General features: G+C 38.0%; 1 protein-coding gene and 1 pseudogene across 1 annotated transcript in view; both read left to right on the forward strand.

Moving 5' to 3' along the window:
• The window catches only part of HMCN1 (hemicentin 1), a 503,492-nt gene that overhangs the window by 381,163 nt on the left and 105,978 nt on the right, over positions 1 to 16,351 (forward strand). The window contains exons 67-71 of the mRNA XM_024751100.1: positions 526 to 623; positions 1,514 to 1,792; positions 7,492 to 7,688; positions 14,067 to 14,148; positions 15,730 to 15,866. Coding sequence (XP_024606868.1) covers positions 526 to 623; positions 1,514 to 1,792; positions 7,492 to 7,688; positions 14,067 to 14,148; positions 15,730 to 15,866 — 793 coding nt within the window. The remainder of the gene's footprint in view (positions 1 to 525; positions 624 to 1,513; positions 1,793 to 7,491; positions 7,689 to 14,066; positions 14,149 to 15,729; positions 15,867 to 16,351) is intronic.
• On the forward strand, positions 9,013 to 9,637 carry LOC112403558 (BAG family molecular chaperone regulator 1 pseudogene; annotated as a pseudogene).

The following is a 16,351-nucleotide window of genomic DNA, read 5'->3' on the forward strand; positions in this document are numbered from 1 at the left end:
AACTTCAACTTCATCTAAATAACGTTTTTAAAATGTCTTTCCCTAAGCTTTTACTTTTGTTTCCCTTTCAGTATTTTTTTAGAAGAGGGGGGATAGCAAATATAAGTTTGGCATGGTTTATTATTCTTATTTAAATGCTCATGTTTTAGTAAGTTTGTATAAAATAGGTCTTTCATAGACATACATGTATCATATATTTTTTCAAGAACTACTATTATAGCTAAAACAATATGGCAAAATGATAGGAAGATGCTTACTACAATCGTGATTTTCATGATTTTCATCATTCTCTATTAATATGTATCTGAAAAAGATTCACCTCTCATATTGTGTTATATTTTCAGTGGCTCTGTCGAATAAATGGCATTGGAGGCATCTATATTTTGTGATGGGTGGTTATAAGCTTTATAACTAAAATTTCCCAAAATAAATCCCCTTCCTTAATCTTTGTATTATCACAAATGTTTTATTTGTATATGTTGAATGGGATCAAATTACGAAGCGTTGGGTCAAACTGTTTTTCAGGATTGTGAGAGCTCAGGTGTCTGATGATGCTGTGTATACTTGTGTGGCCTCCAACAGAGCTGGGGTGGATAATAAACATTACAGTCTTCAAGTCTTTGGTATGTCACCAGAAACAATCCTAGTACTATACTGTGTGTCCAATATTAAACAACAGCCTTAATTTAAATATTGACGTATCAGGAAGGAGTGGTAAAATAGGATCTTAACTAGGGCTTCTAGAATGCCTGCTCTCCCCAGGGGTCCATATATATTGGAGCATACTGTCTGTCAAAGTACTTTTCTAACCTGGAATTTTGCATTCAGTGAAATCTAAATTTTTTAAAATGGTATTTCAATCCAGACACGAGACCAGTCTTTTCATACAAAGAGAGAGTTAAGACTGTTTTCTAATAATGTTAGTGTCTCACTGAGAGTATTTAAAGTATGAATGGATGTGTGCATATATACTAAATATCTCTGTGTGTATGTTAGGTAGAGATAGAACTCAAAACATTCAATTTCTGAATTATTAAGATTTGCTAGACCAGAGTTCACGATCCCCAAGAATTTCTCAGAACAGTTAAGTAACTATTTACTATAGCCTACAAATGATTTATGTTGGATCATATACAATTTACTCTGGAACTTATTTTATTTATTCTACATAAAGTAGCTGGAAGTATACTTCTGTAATAATATACATTATAACAACTTAAAAGGAAAAACCTAAGATGTTAAAAAATGGCCAAATTTTAAAACACATTTAGTTTGTATGTTCTACAAGGAAACAGTATTGAGGTCTTATTGCTAATATTTTGGAAGGTTAAAAATTAGCCTATATAACACATGCTTTTATAGTAAAGTCATACACTAATTAGATGGTATTTTAAATTCTATATTTTTATAGATCATAGAAACACTATAGAACTGATTGAACCATTTAAATCTTTTAATCTAAATTGATCTCAAATTATAATAGATATATAATTTTGTTTTGTTTTCTATACAGTACCACCAAAACTGGACAATGGGATGGGAACAGAGGAAATCACAATTGTCAAGGGTAGTTCCACCTCCATGCCATGTTTTACTGATGGAACCCCAACTCCCAGGATGTCCTGGCTTAGAGATGGCCAGCCTCTGGGGCTTGATGCCCATCTGTCAATAAGCTCTCAAGAAATGGTCCTTCAGCTCATCAAAGCAGAAACAGAAGATTCAGGAAGGTACACCTGCATTGCCTCAAATGAAGCAGGAGAAATCAGTAAACACTTTATCCTGAAGGTCCTAGGTAAGTAAAATAATTGGGAAATAAGTGATAATAAAGACAATAAGTATAATTCTTAGAATCATTGGCTATAGGACAAAATTTGTAAAAACTTCATTGTACTTCATATTTCTGTTCTGTAATTCACCTAGGTTTACTTTTAGTATCTGAAGCATGTTAAGTTATTGTGTTTCTTATCTGTGTAAAAGGATGAACACTCCCACTTGTAAAACATTATTCATTGGCAATGCCATACAACCAGTTGATAAGTAGCTTTTTAACTTTTTCGAAGAACTGAAATCACTTCTGATGCTAGTAATTTAATGGAAAAGCATGATACTTATACTATTATGTTATTCCAAACAATCTTTAAACGATCCAGTCTGTAGATTATAGTTGTAATGGTCATTTCAAATAGTCTAGTTCTATTTACTCTTTTGTGCATTAAAATAAGTATTTTAAATAGGTATTCCAGTGTTCTACATGCAAATAAATAGTAAAAAGGGAAAACATCTTTTCCTTGAAGTAAAACGATTTGACTTTGGAAGAGAAATGAAAATGAATGAAATGAATTATTTCAATAGTCAATAATTTTTTGGAGTTTTTTTTTTCACGATGATTGAGGTAAAACCTCAGGCTCTTTACATTTTTTCTAACAAAATGCACCCCACAAGGAAAAATAAGAATTTTGGCAAGAGTCTAGCCAAATGTTTTCAGGACATCCTATAATCTTTCTTGTAGCACCTATTACAATTTTAAGTATTTGTGTAACCTTAAAAGTCTGTTTCATCCTTAGTTAAACTCTGTGATGATCAGTACCCTTTTTACTTATTGCTGTATTCCCAGGGCTTAGCATGGCATTTGACACATAATATTTATCTGTTGGCTTGAACTGAATGGAACTAGGTACTTATCAGGTGGATTGAAGTGAGTTTTAACTGTAGCAGGAGACAGAACAATAACTAAATAAACAAAACAGAAATACTGTGGTGTAGATTAGTATTCCATAGAATGAAAGGTAGTAGTGGAGGCAGTACACCAGAATATTTAGAGACAAAAGGCAGGAGAAAGCATGTGTTTGTAAGGAAGGATGGGATAACAAATTCCCATATACCAATTCACAGAATATGAGGAATATCAAGAGATGACATCTTGTACATTAATTATTCACCTATTAATTGTTAATTATTGACTATACATTATGTGCCAGGCATGTTTCTAGTCAACATGTAACAAATAATTATTGGACACCTACTATGTGACATATGGTATGCCAAGTACTTGACTGCATCACTGAATAGGAAGGATGTGGTCTCAGCCCTCAAGTTCCTGCATTGGCAGGGAACATAGATATTGAAAAAGTAATTACTTATGAGTGTGATAAGGATGATATGGCGAAAATTAAAGTCTGTGGGAAGGGTCAAAGAAGGTCTCTTCAAGGATACATCTAAGCCTTAAAAAGTAAGACTATAGAGATGAGTGAGGAGATGCCTACATCTTTTACCTAGAAATGATAAACCTTGAGTTGTCTATCTGTGTTTACTGAAGCTGAGTGTAACAGCAAGAGTAGAAGACAAGACTGGAAATATAACTGGAACTGGACAGAAGCCATACTGTGAAGAGCCTCAGTTAGAGAATTTGGGCCTCATTACGAAGGCAGTAGAAGAAGCTTAAGCAGGAATATGTTACAGTCAGATTTCACTTCCAAAAAATTCCCTCTAATGACAGAGTGAAGAATGAATCGAAGAGTCTGTTACACTCACACAGGCCTAAAAGTACAGGGGCCTGGTGTAGCATGTGGCAATGGGGAAAAAAAGAAGGAAGACTTCTGCAGGAATTCTAGAACCCAGGAGCAGAATCACGGCCCAGTACATTTCTGGATGTAGAACACAAAAAAAGAAAAATAACACCAATGTTGTTAGAGGCACATACAAAGAACAACCTTCCCACCTGCAGGGTTTACAAGGATATTCTCTTAAAACAGATTTGAAAACTGGCTTAACAGAAGGATGAGCAGTTTTAGCATTTCAGCATCTGTTGAAACCTAATTCCATTAAAACCTGAAAAACTTCACTCTGATCTATATTACAATAGAAATGTGAATTTAAGTGTCCTAATTTGATGAAGCACTAATCTCAACTTAATTCTATCCACCTGCTGGGAGGTGTCATGGTGTATTAGTGGTTCTGAAAGTCCACTATGGGTAAAATACTAAAAACAAGGGAGAAGATCATGCAAAATAAAGCTAGTGGGTACGGGAGTTGACAGGGTTCAGGCTATGAAGGGACTGTTGACCACATTAAGGATTTTGTGTTTTGTCCTAGAACAATGGGAAACCATAAAAAGTTCTAACAAGTGGAATGCCATGAGTAGAGTTGCAGTTTGGAATGACCACTCTGTGATTGCAAAGTGGAGAGCGGCTTGGAGTGGGTTCTGAGAGACAGTGTGTTATTAGGAATTGTGTCTGGCTGTGATTAACAGAGAGTCTAAACATGGTGACTTAAAGAACTTTTGTTTTTCTCACTGAATGAGGTGTCTGGAGGTGGGCAGTAGTTGCATTGGTTCTGCAGTTCAGATCTTAACAGTTCTCCTGGCCTTTGGCCGTTATATCATAGTCAGACCGTGATCGTGCATTGGCTGCTCACCCCCAGCATCATTATAGGTAACAATAGAGCAGAAAAAAATGGGAAAGGCAAAGAACTGCCCCTTTCAGTATTTTCTTAGAATCTCCACAAAACTACCTCTACTTATATCTCATTGGTCAGAATCTTCATGTGCCACTCCATCTACCATCTACTAAAGAGGCTAGGAAATGTAGTTTTTAGCACATTGACAGCCCTAACAAAATTGAGGTCTGTTAATAAGAAAGAAACAAGTAAATGATATTGGGTAGGCAGCTACAACCAGGAAGGAGGAGATATTAGTCCAAGTAAATGGTATTATAGCTCAGATTAGTGATGCAAGTGAGAGGAAAAGATGTATTCTAGAACTAGTTGCAGGTAGAAGTATTAAGACTTGGTGGTTGGATTTGGCCACATGAGAGTGATGACAAGGAAGAAGATATCGAGGATGACTCCCAGCTTCTGGTTTATGTGACTGAACAGTTGGTGGGTTTCATCACGTAAATGCAGGGAATGCTGGAAAAAGACCAGGTTTTGAGGGAAAAGGTAACAGGTTCCGTCTGAATACATGATGAGCTTGAAGTTGTTTTCAAACAACCCACTGAAGATGCTTATGTGATAATCATATATATGGATCTAGAGCCCAGGAGAGAGATCTAGGCTAGAAATATAAGTTTTGGAGTCATCAAAGTATGGACAACTCCTATTCTGCTCAAAGTACAAGACATATGGACAAGATACAGAGTAAAATGGTTCACAATCACTTAACACATGTAAGATCTGATGACTAGTATTTGAAGCAGTTGGGTACATGTTGTTATTTTAAATCTAGTACTATAAGCTTTTGAGATTAAGGGCGTGCTTAAATAATCTTTGTATCCACAGTGACAGACACATAGTAAATAACCAATAAGTGAGAGGAATAAAGAATTGACTGTAGTCAAATGGAGAATCAGATAAGTGCTTTTCCATCCAGCGTGCTATGGAAATTAAAAGGGATAGAAATTTTATAGTTTGTTGAGAGAATCAAGAAAGGACTTATGGTTTTTACAAATGAACATAATGATACTAAAGTGACCTTGAGAGTACTTGAACATGCTCAGTTAGGGGATGGTGGGACTATTGGAGATATTCCAGTAGAAGGAATAGCATTAGTAAAGTCACAGAGCAAGAAGGGACTGAACTTGTTGAGGGAGAAAAGTAGTCTAGTTTGAAGCCTAGGTTACATAAAGTGTTTTAAAAGTAAATAATGTTATAAAGAGAGATTGAGGCTATGTTGTGGAAGGCTTGGAAGCCATGATGAGGAGTTTGTATTTAATTCAATGAGCAACATGGAGGCACTGACATCTTTTAACCAAGAAATCTTGGATTGATCTAAAATGCACTTAAGAGAATGTATTTTGACAGCAAAACGTAATAAGATGCATGAAAGTGAAAAAGAGTAGTCATGTGGGACCATAGTTAAGAAACTCTGACTTCTTAATTATAATGTATTAAATATATTATCTTTTTCCAGAAAGGAAAACGAGGACCAAAGATACAAATTTTTAGGAGGCAGTTTTTAATAATAACGCCAACAGATGTAGTAGACTTAGTAGTAGTTAAACTTTCTTAAAACCTTTAATTATAAAATAAAACAGATTCAGAAACACAAAAGAAATGTAGTTTATAGGTTATTTCACTGAATCCTCACAATACTTAGTTTAGAGATTTGCCCAAATCCACTAACCTAATAATTGTTGGAGCTAAGATCCAAATTCAGGCTATTTGATTCCAGATCCTCTGCTGTGAACCTCTGCTCTAAACTACGTGCCTGACTTTAAACACACACACACACACACACACACACACACACACACACACACACACACACACACACACACACACAGCTAATCCTTGGAGCTGTCCAACAGCTATTTTTGCTGCCTTGTGAAATAGTAAGCTGGAAACGTTAATAGAAAATTTGAATGATCTATGTCAGGGAAATCTGTTTTAAAGTGATTCCTAAACTCAGGAATAGCTGGACTAAGAAACTTTACTGTTTGCTCCAAGTGTTTAGATTCCGTAACATCCTCTTGAGAGAGGTAATTTAGAAGTATAAATAACAAAAAAGGAAGTTATTTCTGCCCAGACATAACAAATGTGGTTTATGCAGAAATGGTCTCCAAATGTAACTGTCTTTTCTTCTGCTTAGTCATTGTTTCCTCTTAAAGTTCTGCACGGAAAAAATGATTGCAAAATTCTATAACATTTGCCCATTGCTTTTGTAGAACCAATAGATATTTAAAAGGTGCAAAAATACACTACTGTATTTAAGTAACTCTCTTTTAAAAATAGTACAAGATTAGTTTAGTTTTTATAGTTTTCAAATCTTTACAGTTAAGTAAGACTGCTCTAATTATCTGAATCCCAACTGCTGAGCTATAATTACCTTAAATAGCTTGCCATTTACTTCATGATCTATTACAGGCATGATCCATCTTTTTTAAAATAGTGCCAGTAGGGACTTCCCTGGTGGCGCAGTGGTTAAGAATCCGCCTGCCAGTGCAGGGAACCCGGGTTCGAGCCCTGGTCTGGGAAGATCCCACATGCCACGGAGCAACTAAGCCCACGTACCACAACTACTGAGCCCACGAGCCACAACTACAGAGCCCACGGGCCACAACTACTGAAGCCCTTGCACCTAGAGCCCGTGCTCCGCAACAAGAGAAGCCACCGCAATGAGAAGACCACGCACCGCAACGAAGAGTAGCCTCCGCTCACCACAACTAGAGAAAACCCGCGCGCAGCACTGATGACCCAACGCAGCCAAAAATAAATAAGTAAATCTATTTAAAAAAAAATAGTGCCAGTGAAAAGATAATGCACAAAGACTTACATAGTGCTGGCATTTAATAAATTGTCCCTCAATAAATTGCAAAAAAAATAAAATAGTTCCAGTGACAAATGATAACAACATTTAGGAATTATTTTGGTATCCTTGTTCAGATCAGTTTGCATTGTACGAACATATTTGTGTTGAATTTTAAAGTTTTTCTGATCTGCAGTATTTTATCAAACAGCAAGTTTATTTTGTTGTTGTTTTTCATTCCTTTTAAATAGAACCACCTCATATCAATGGATCTGAAGAACCTGTAGAGATGTCAGTAATTGTTAATAATCCACTTGAACTTACCTGCATTGCTTCTGGAATCCCAGCTCCTAAAATTACCTGGATGAAAGACGGACGGCCCCTTCCACAGGTGGATCAGATGCAAACTCTTGGAGGAGGAGAGGTTCTTCGAATATCTAATGCTCAGGTAAGTTCAGAGTTCATACAATTATTTTCCGGGTTAGACTTCTTACTTGCTAATCTATGAGAAATGTTGGACAAGTTGTCTTGGAGTCAATATATCACAGATCTCTGTAACGTTAGCAAGGGTAGATTGGTTCTATGACATGCATGCTTGGGTAGACACTCACAAAGTAACATGCCTAGAAGGAAGAAGTGAAATTATCATATTAAACACAGAAGAAAGCAAGTTACCTTCACATTAATTTTTGCAAGTTTTCACAGTTTTATAAGTGATAACATATTTCCCGAAGCCCTTAATTTGTGCCATGTAGCCCTTTACAGAAATGGCAAAAAGCAATCCAACATACGTATATGTGAGGCTTCAGAGAGCACTTTTGATCTCTAGAAAGAAATCTCAGATGTGAAAATCTGAAGAGACACAATTTTTCAAAAAATGATCAATTCAATAAAATTGTTCTTTTAGTTTGTGTTTAAGGAAATTAATCTGAAATGTAAATATATTAAAGAGAAGTATGTCTGGGATGTCTTATTGTAACAATATACTGTTCTACAAACAAAGGCAAACCTTTTATTACAAATATCCATGTGTTCCTTAACGTCCTCATCTGTAAACTGGGGATAAAAACAGTAATAATACTGAACGTATATACTTGGGGTTTTAGAGCCAGTCTAACTTGATGTGCTTAGACTGGTGCCACGGGCATGAAGTGATGCTAAAACGGAGTTAGAATGATTGCTGTTGTTGCTGATTTTATTGTTATTATAATCATCATTTCTTTAAAAGTAGAATAATACATTATTTAATCATATTTCAAGTACATTTTCACTGAGGAAACAAAAGAAAGGGAGCTGGAAAAGAGAGCTAAGGGTTGTAAATCGTGTCAGTCTTATGTTCAGCTATGGGCGCTATCACACCCGTGACCATCATGACAACTCTGTGAGGCAGTGTCTTTATCCCCTTTCTACAAATCCAGAAACAGACACAGAAAGATTAAGTATTCACCTGCCAAATACTTAACCACTGCTCAATCCTGGGCGTGGTTCAAAAGCGTAGCCAAAGCACGGGTCCGCCGGAGCACGGCAGAGCTTGGAGACTGCGAGGCGACCCCCCCGCACCGCCACCCGGGAGCGGCGGGGCCCCCGGAAGCGCACACCTTGGCCAGGGCCGGGAGCCGCCCTAGTCGGTGACCCAAGCCGAGGGCGGTCCGCCTTCCTCCCAGCAATCTGCCATCTGGAGTGCGACCAGAGGGCATGCCAGATCCACCAGGGACGCCGCTTGAGGGCCGCGGGTATAGAAGAAAGCATGGCCTCGCTCGGCCCCGAGCGAGGAAATGGCAGCTGCCGAGCCCAGCGGGACCATCACCCCCATTAATGAGAAGCACGATCTTCAAGTTATCCCGCAAGAGGGCTGTAGTGAACCAATGGTTCAAGACCTGGCCCAGGTTTTTGCAGAGGCCACAGGGGTCCCGCTGCCTTTTCAGAAACCCATATTTAAGGGGAAATCTCTGAAGGAAATGGAGACACTGGTGTCAGCACCTGGAATACAAAATGGTTGCCGGGTCATGTTACTTGGGAAAAAGAACAGTCCAGAGGAAGAAGTTGAACTAAAGAAGTTGAAAGATTTGGAGAAGTCTGTGGAGAAGATAGCTGACCAACTGGAAGAGTAGAATAAAGAGCTTTCCGGAATCCAGCAGGGTTTTCTAGCCAAGGATTTGCAAGCTGAAGCTCTCTGCAAACTCGATAGGAGAGTAAAAGCCACAATCGAGCAGTTTATGAAGATCTTGGAAGAGATCGACACACTAATGATGTCAGAAAATTGCAAAGACAGTAGAATGAAAAGGAAGGGTTTGGTGAAAAGGATTCAGGCGTTCCCAGCCGAGTGTGACACAGTGGGGCAAAGCGTCCCAGGAGACGGAGCGACTGCAGGCCACAGACTTGGCCCCGGCTGACTGAGGTGAGGCGGAGAAGGCTGTGCTGTCCTGAAGAACAGCTCCACCAGCTCTGGTCTCTCTGGAACAGAAGTTCCATGCTTTCCCTGGGGCAGCTGGGGACAACTGGCCGATTGCCAGTTTTCCTCCCCTTATTCCCCCCCACACACACCGCCAATGAACAAGTATTGTCTGTACAATCTTTAGCGCTCCTGTCAGTTTCTCGTTTTGTCTGTGTGTATCTGTGCTGTCCAGCAGCCCACCTTGTCTGGAGAGGGCCTCCCCTGCCCAAGTCGTCCCAGCTTTTTTGACCTTTGGGCTGGTGAGAGCTCTCATTTGTCCTGGGGTAGTTCCGGCTTTATCAGCTATCCTGGTCTTCAGATACGTGAAGCCGTTTTGCCATTATGATCCCATAGTCCCATCCGTGTAAACCAGAATCATCAGGAGGCTGCGTCTGGTCAGGAATGTTGGGAATGGCTCAGGACAGGTGTTTGGCACACAGGGACTCCAGGTATCTCTCATTGTGACCTAATTCTGGAACAGCTGGCTGGGTTGTGGGTTCACAGACCCTGACTTCACCCCCCAGTGACCCTGGCCAGCCACAGGCCATGAGGTCTCAGGGGGCCATTCCTGCAGTGGGGCCTGTGGTTGATACATGGAGTTTCTTGTCCCCAAGCAAATCTCTAGGAGGTTAGAACCTAGAGATGACTAAGTCTCTGCTCGAAACTGGATCAGAGCCATGGCTTAGGAGGGGCAGAGAGGGGAGACAGAATGAATAAAGCAGGCAGGTAGTGAGGGCCACCATAAACTTCTCAGGAGTTCCTTCAAAGGCATTTCTGTTAACCATACCCTTCTGAGATCTACATTTCCTTCGAGTTCCTTCGAGGCTATTTTTGTCTGTTTCGTGGCCTTTTTCCCCTTCATCGTTATTTAAAAAATAAAACAGTTTATATATACGTCAGCAAGCAGAAGAGTGTTTAGACTTTTTTTTCCTTTTGGTAGATGAAGTATGGAAAGCAAAAGCCTTCTGAGGTTCTAGTCTAGTTATATTATAAAGTTGAGCGTGGCCCTGCGTGCCAGAACTCTTAAACAGGTCAGCTGCTGTCACCCCATTTTTTCACACAGTGCCCAGGAGACAGGCTCCCAACAGGCCACTCTGAGGCCAACCTTCTTTGGCAGAGAGGGAGTCTGTGAAGTCCCAGGCATTTAGGGCTGCGTGGGTGGGACTAGGACAAGGTGGTGGTTAGGGGTGGACAAGTGGACGAGGCTTGGTGCCTGGCCCGCCCACCCCCAGCTTTAATCAGAGCAGTCCGGTATTTCTCTGTTTCTAGTAGTAGCTGTGTGGCCTTGGGCCACAGCACGTTCCTGTGTGCCAGATACCGTTCTGAGTTCTTGAGGTGTATTTGTCATTGAATCCTCACGCCATCTAGGACATAGGCAGATACTATCCCTCTTTTAGAGATGAGCTTAGGTAATTTGCTCAAGATCGTAGAGTAAGTAACAAAGTCAGGACACAAACTGGGCAGCTTGATTCCGAGCCCATGTTCTTAATCTCTACCGGTTTGCCTCCCGACTGACATGGGGTTGCTCACACCCTCTCATTTTCTCTTTTCCTTCTATTTATCTCCCATGTTGGCCTCTGCACTTCCCCTCTGGCCCTCTCCAGTTCATTCTCCACAGAGTGGCTGAGTGGTCATGAAGTACACATCTTATCATGTCAGTCCCCTGCTTAAAAACCTCAATGGCCCCCATTTCTCTTGGGATAAAGGCCAAGGTCCTTACCCTGTTCCCTTCTCATCTCGGGCCACTCTCCTGTTTGCTGTCTGCTGTCAGCCACTCTGGTCTAGTTCAGGCCCTCAGGTGCTCTGTACCCTCTCCCGCCCTGGGGTCTTTGCACACACTGTTCCTCTGCTTCCTTCCCCTACCCCTACCCCTGTCCTAGGTGACTCCTGTTCATGCTTCAGAACGTAAATGTCTCTTCCATGGAGAAACCTCACCTACTACTGTCTGAGAACATCAAGCCCTCGGGTGATATCCTGTCATGACTTTTTACAATAAACAGCATTTATCATGATCTGTGATGATTTATTTGTGGGATTGTTTGATTAATATTTGCCTTTAGGCTAGACTCTTGAGTTCCTTGGGTTAAGGAGCTTCTTCATCCTGTTAACAGTATATTTCAAGCACCTTGTCTGGTTTATATTAGGTGCTCAATAAATATTTGGAGAATGAAAAAAAAAAAGCATAACCATAGCCAGTGGAACTCAGCCCAGTTCTTGTTTCTAACATCAAGGAGAACAGAGCTTCCATTCCCCTCTTCCCTCTGTCAAGCACTTCAATAACCCAGAGAAAACTCAGGTCCAACTGTCAAACCACATACTGAATCAAAACCCTTGAATGTTATAATTTCAACAGACCAAAAAGGAAGCAAAAGAATTTTGTAACATAGGGAATAGCACGGAGACAGGGAAGTGTGTGCAGTAGAACCATAAGTATAAAGGAATCATGGTAAATAAAGCTTTAGAGGGAAATTAAGGCCACATTACACTAGGTCTTAAGTGTAAGAATGAAAACTTATGTTATAACAAGACAAAGGTTCCATAGAGTGTTAAATGGTGACGCACACATTCTAGCTTTTGTGGAGAATACAAATCTAATACATAAGATGTTTCTCAGCCTTCAAGGAATTTCCAATTTTCTAAGAAAAATAAAACTACATAGGACCAAATTAGGAAAACAATAAGAAAAACATTATAGAATTGAAAAATTAAGTATTATCAAGTCTCAAGACTGCTCTTGGTTTCTCTGGTCCTCTGTGTTTTCACAACATTTAGTACATATCTCTGTTAAAGCACTTATTACTAAATTATATCTTAGTTACCTGTGTCTTTTTGTGTATGTATCTATAGCATGTAGTTATGCCTGCTACCTAATGGATGCTTTGCAAATTCCAAACTGTGTGGTAAAGACAAGAGTTTGCTAACACATTTTCCATTAAACCCTCATTCTGTAATTTATTCCAAAGGGAGAAAAATTCTGTGACCAAGTAGATCTGAAAAACTTTATATACTGTACCTTCCTCTCCTTTGTGAGCCATAATGCATGTCAACAACTCTGCAAACTCCTACTCCAAAGAGACCTGACTAACTATAATTTTTTAAACACCCTATTAACAGAACACACTTTAGGAAATGTAGCTACTAATAGTAACTGTCAATATTCAGAAGGGTATAAGTTGTCAGGAAATGTTTCTTGGAGAAGGCAAGATCTCAAAACAGTCATGAATGATAGTGCAAGTTTGGCTAAGTCATGACAAGTGGAGAGGGCAATATGATTTGGGAATAAACTGAATTGGTGGAGTAAGAGTTGACTTTTAGAGGTTTGAAAGATACGATGAGAAATTTAGAAATTATTCTCTAGGCAGTAGTGCATCACTTCCAATTCTTAATTGAAGGACGATGAGACAGTCATTCTTCTAAAGTCATATTGAATTTTCCAAACATACTAGTCTTAAATGTTTTCAGTGGACTTTTTGCAGCCTACCAAAACGTTTTTCCATAAACTATAAAGTCAGTTTTGAATGAAGAAGTTTAAAATTCCCAGTGTTCTAGGAGTATTCAAGTAATAAATGAAAACAGGATTTTCTACTTTTCAAAAATATATTTTTCACAGTAGTAAGATCATCTGTTTTTTAGTGTATCCTTTACACATACATAAGACATCCTCTACACAATGTCAAATATGAATGAAGACTAACACTTCCAGTGGAAACTATGTATGGAGATTTTTAAAGAAATGTTTCTGGTTTTTGTCAGAAAATAGTAGATTTTGCTGTCAGCCTGACCTATTTACAGCCAAATTACATAATATAGCTATTTTGTTTCACCATGTATATCAAAGGTAGACTAAAAATGTGGTATTAATGTGCTTTATTAAAATAACCTGATATTTTATTTACTTTTTTGGTTGGTTAGTTGATTGGTTGGTTAATGTATTTTATTTTCTTCAGGAAGACTCCAGTAGAATTTTCAGTCTGCAATTTAAATTTATAAATACTTATTTCTTCAATAAATACTGTAGTATCTAGTCTGTCATGTATGGTGGTAGGTCTTATATGTATCTGCCCTTTCTGAGATCATTAAATATACCTAGTATGCAAACATTCTGAGATCAAATACCAAAACCCTGTTAAATCTATGTCAAATACATAGATTTACATGTAACAGATGTCAAGCCATGCTCAGTATCAGTATCAAATGTAACTGATACACTTAACTGATTAAATGTATAAGTTACATTTAATCACAAATGTTAAAACCATTTATTAAATTTTATTACTGTACTCTTAATGATATCTTGCTTTGTGTGAGACTTCTATATTCATTCTAATATTTATTCTCATCACCAAAACCAGCATGTTAACATTGTGTCATTCACTTATTCAAATTTTATAGGTGGAAGATACAGGAAGATATACGTGTCTGGCATCCAGTCCTGCAGGAGATGATGACAAAGAATATTTAGTGAGAGTGCATGGTAAAGTTGGCAAAATGTCCTGCAGTCCATCATACATTAATACCTAATTAAAAGGCATAATTTATGGAACATAGAGCAACTGTCTAACATATCATAAAACTATGTTTATATATTAGGAAAAATGTATTTTGCAAATCTGATTTTTATATTTGATCACAGTAGTCCATTAAACTATTGTTGGGAATAGTTTAATGGATTTTTTGAGTTATTTGTTTTGTTCCTGCACAAATAATTCATATTCATTGGTTTTAAATCATAGAGTATAAATTATCTAAATCAATCATAATCTCATCACACAAAGGTAAGACCTTTTTACATATAAATATTGTCACAGAAATGTGGATCATACAGCATATAGTTATTTAACTTTTTTTATCTTAGTGGTATGGTGAACATGTTTTCATGTCAAAAAATGTATTTTTATAACATTACTTTTTAGTGATTCCATGATGTCCCATTTTATGCATATGTCATTATTTATTTAATACATTCCTTATTTTTGGATATTTAAGCTGTTTTGTATTTTTACCAATATAAGCCACACTATTATAGACATCTTTGTACATGTGTGTTGGCCTCTTCCTTTAATTTTTTTGTTTTGATAAATTTCTGTAGGTATATTTACCTGATTATATGCAAGTACACACGCATGCATGTACACATACACACACAACACGCACACACACACACAACATTTAAGGCCAAATTACCTTCTAGAAAAGTTGGGCCAATTAGACTGTGGCTGATACTGTTTTGACATAGAAATAGGAATTACTCTTCATGGAGAGGAACATTAAAAGAAGTTAACGGAAGATCTTTATCTCCCCATAGCCTAAATGACTAGGCAACACAAACTGTAGGGCTGGTGTAATATAGGAGTGTTCCCCTCACCCTGCCAGTCCTACACAAAAATTAGACCTGCCACTAATTGACATGTAAATTTGTATATAAGAGTCACATAAAAAAGGTACGTTTTTAAATTGTGATATAGTTGATTTACAATATTATATTAATTTCAGGTGTAAACCATAGTGATTGAAAATTTGTATAAATTATACTCCATTTAAAGTTATTATAAAATATTGACTGTATTCCCTTTACAATATATCCTTGTAGCTTATTTATTTTATACATAGTAGTTTGTACCTCTTAATTCCTTAACCCTATTTTGCCCCTCCCCCTTTCTGCATATTAAGAAAAATGTATATATTTCTGTATATTATAATAGGCAGACCCTAATTTAGAAGTTTTAAAATATGATGTTCAGAGAAAATTATTACCAAGTGTAGAGCTAGACAAGGAATTCCTTCTTTGTACTTAGACTGTGATTATATTACTTATCCTGTCATTTACGTGGCCATTGGAAGAATTTCATTACTTGATGTATGTGAAAGTACTGAGGAAGGTAAAAAAATTTTCACTATTTGTAATCATTGTACTATAAATTGAATGAGTAATGTTTTAAGTTTATGCTTTTTATTTCATACAGCAGAAGCAACATTTGTTGAACACCTCAGATAATCCAGATCATTTTATATGCTGTTTATTAAAAGCCTTTGGTGTATTTGTTCTCATGCCCAGTCCCCCCTAATATTGCTGGAACTGATGAACCCCAGGATTTCACTGTGTTACGGAACAGACAAGTGACATTGGAATGCAAATCGGATGCAGTGCCCCCACCTGTAATCACCTGGCTTAAAAATGGAGAACGGTTACAGGTAAATCTTGCTAAATTCCACAGATTCATTGTGAGACAGAAAAATCAGCAATAGAGTCCTAGCTAGGGAGATAAAACCAAACAGTGTCAGACTACTAGTTATTCAACATTACAGGGGTGGGCACAGGGTCCTTTAATCAGCCTTTTTCTCAGCCTTCTTGGAGTAGTTAGTAGCTAGTTATGAGGCAAAAGACAGGTATTTTGATTCATATACTCTGTAAATTGGCCCAAGTATATATCTCCTGGAGCCCATGGATTAAAGTTGAATTAAAACACTCAGCTATGTCTTTTTTTTTTAATTGGAGTATAGTTGCTTTACAATGTTGTGTTAGTTTCTGCTGTACAGTGAAGTGAATCAGCCATATATATACATATATCCCCTCCCTCTTGGACCTCCCTCACCCCAACATCCCACCCATCTAGGTCATCACAGAGCACCGAGCTGAGCTCCCTGTGCTATACAGCAGGTTCCCACTAGCTAGCTAT

The sequence above is a fragment of the Neophocaena asiaeorientalis genome, unplaced genomic scaffold, assembly GCF_003031525.2.
Source record: "Neophocaena asiaeorientalis asiaeorientalis breed wild unplaced genomic scaffold, Neophocaena_asiaeorientalis_V1.1 scaffold67, whole genome shotgun sequence".
Taxonomy (NCBI): domain Eukaryota; kingdom Metazoa; phylum Chordata; class Mammalia; order Artiodactyla; family Phocoenidae; genus Neophocaena; species Neophocaena asiaeorientalis.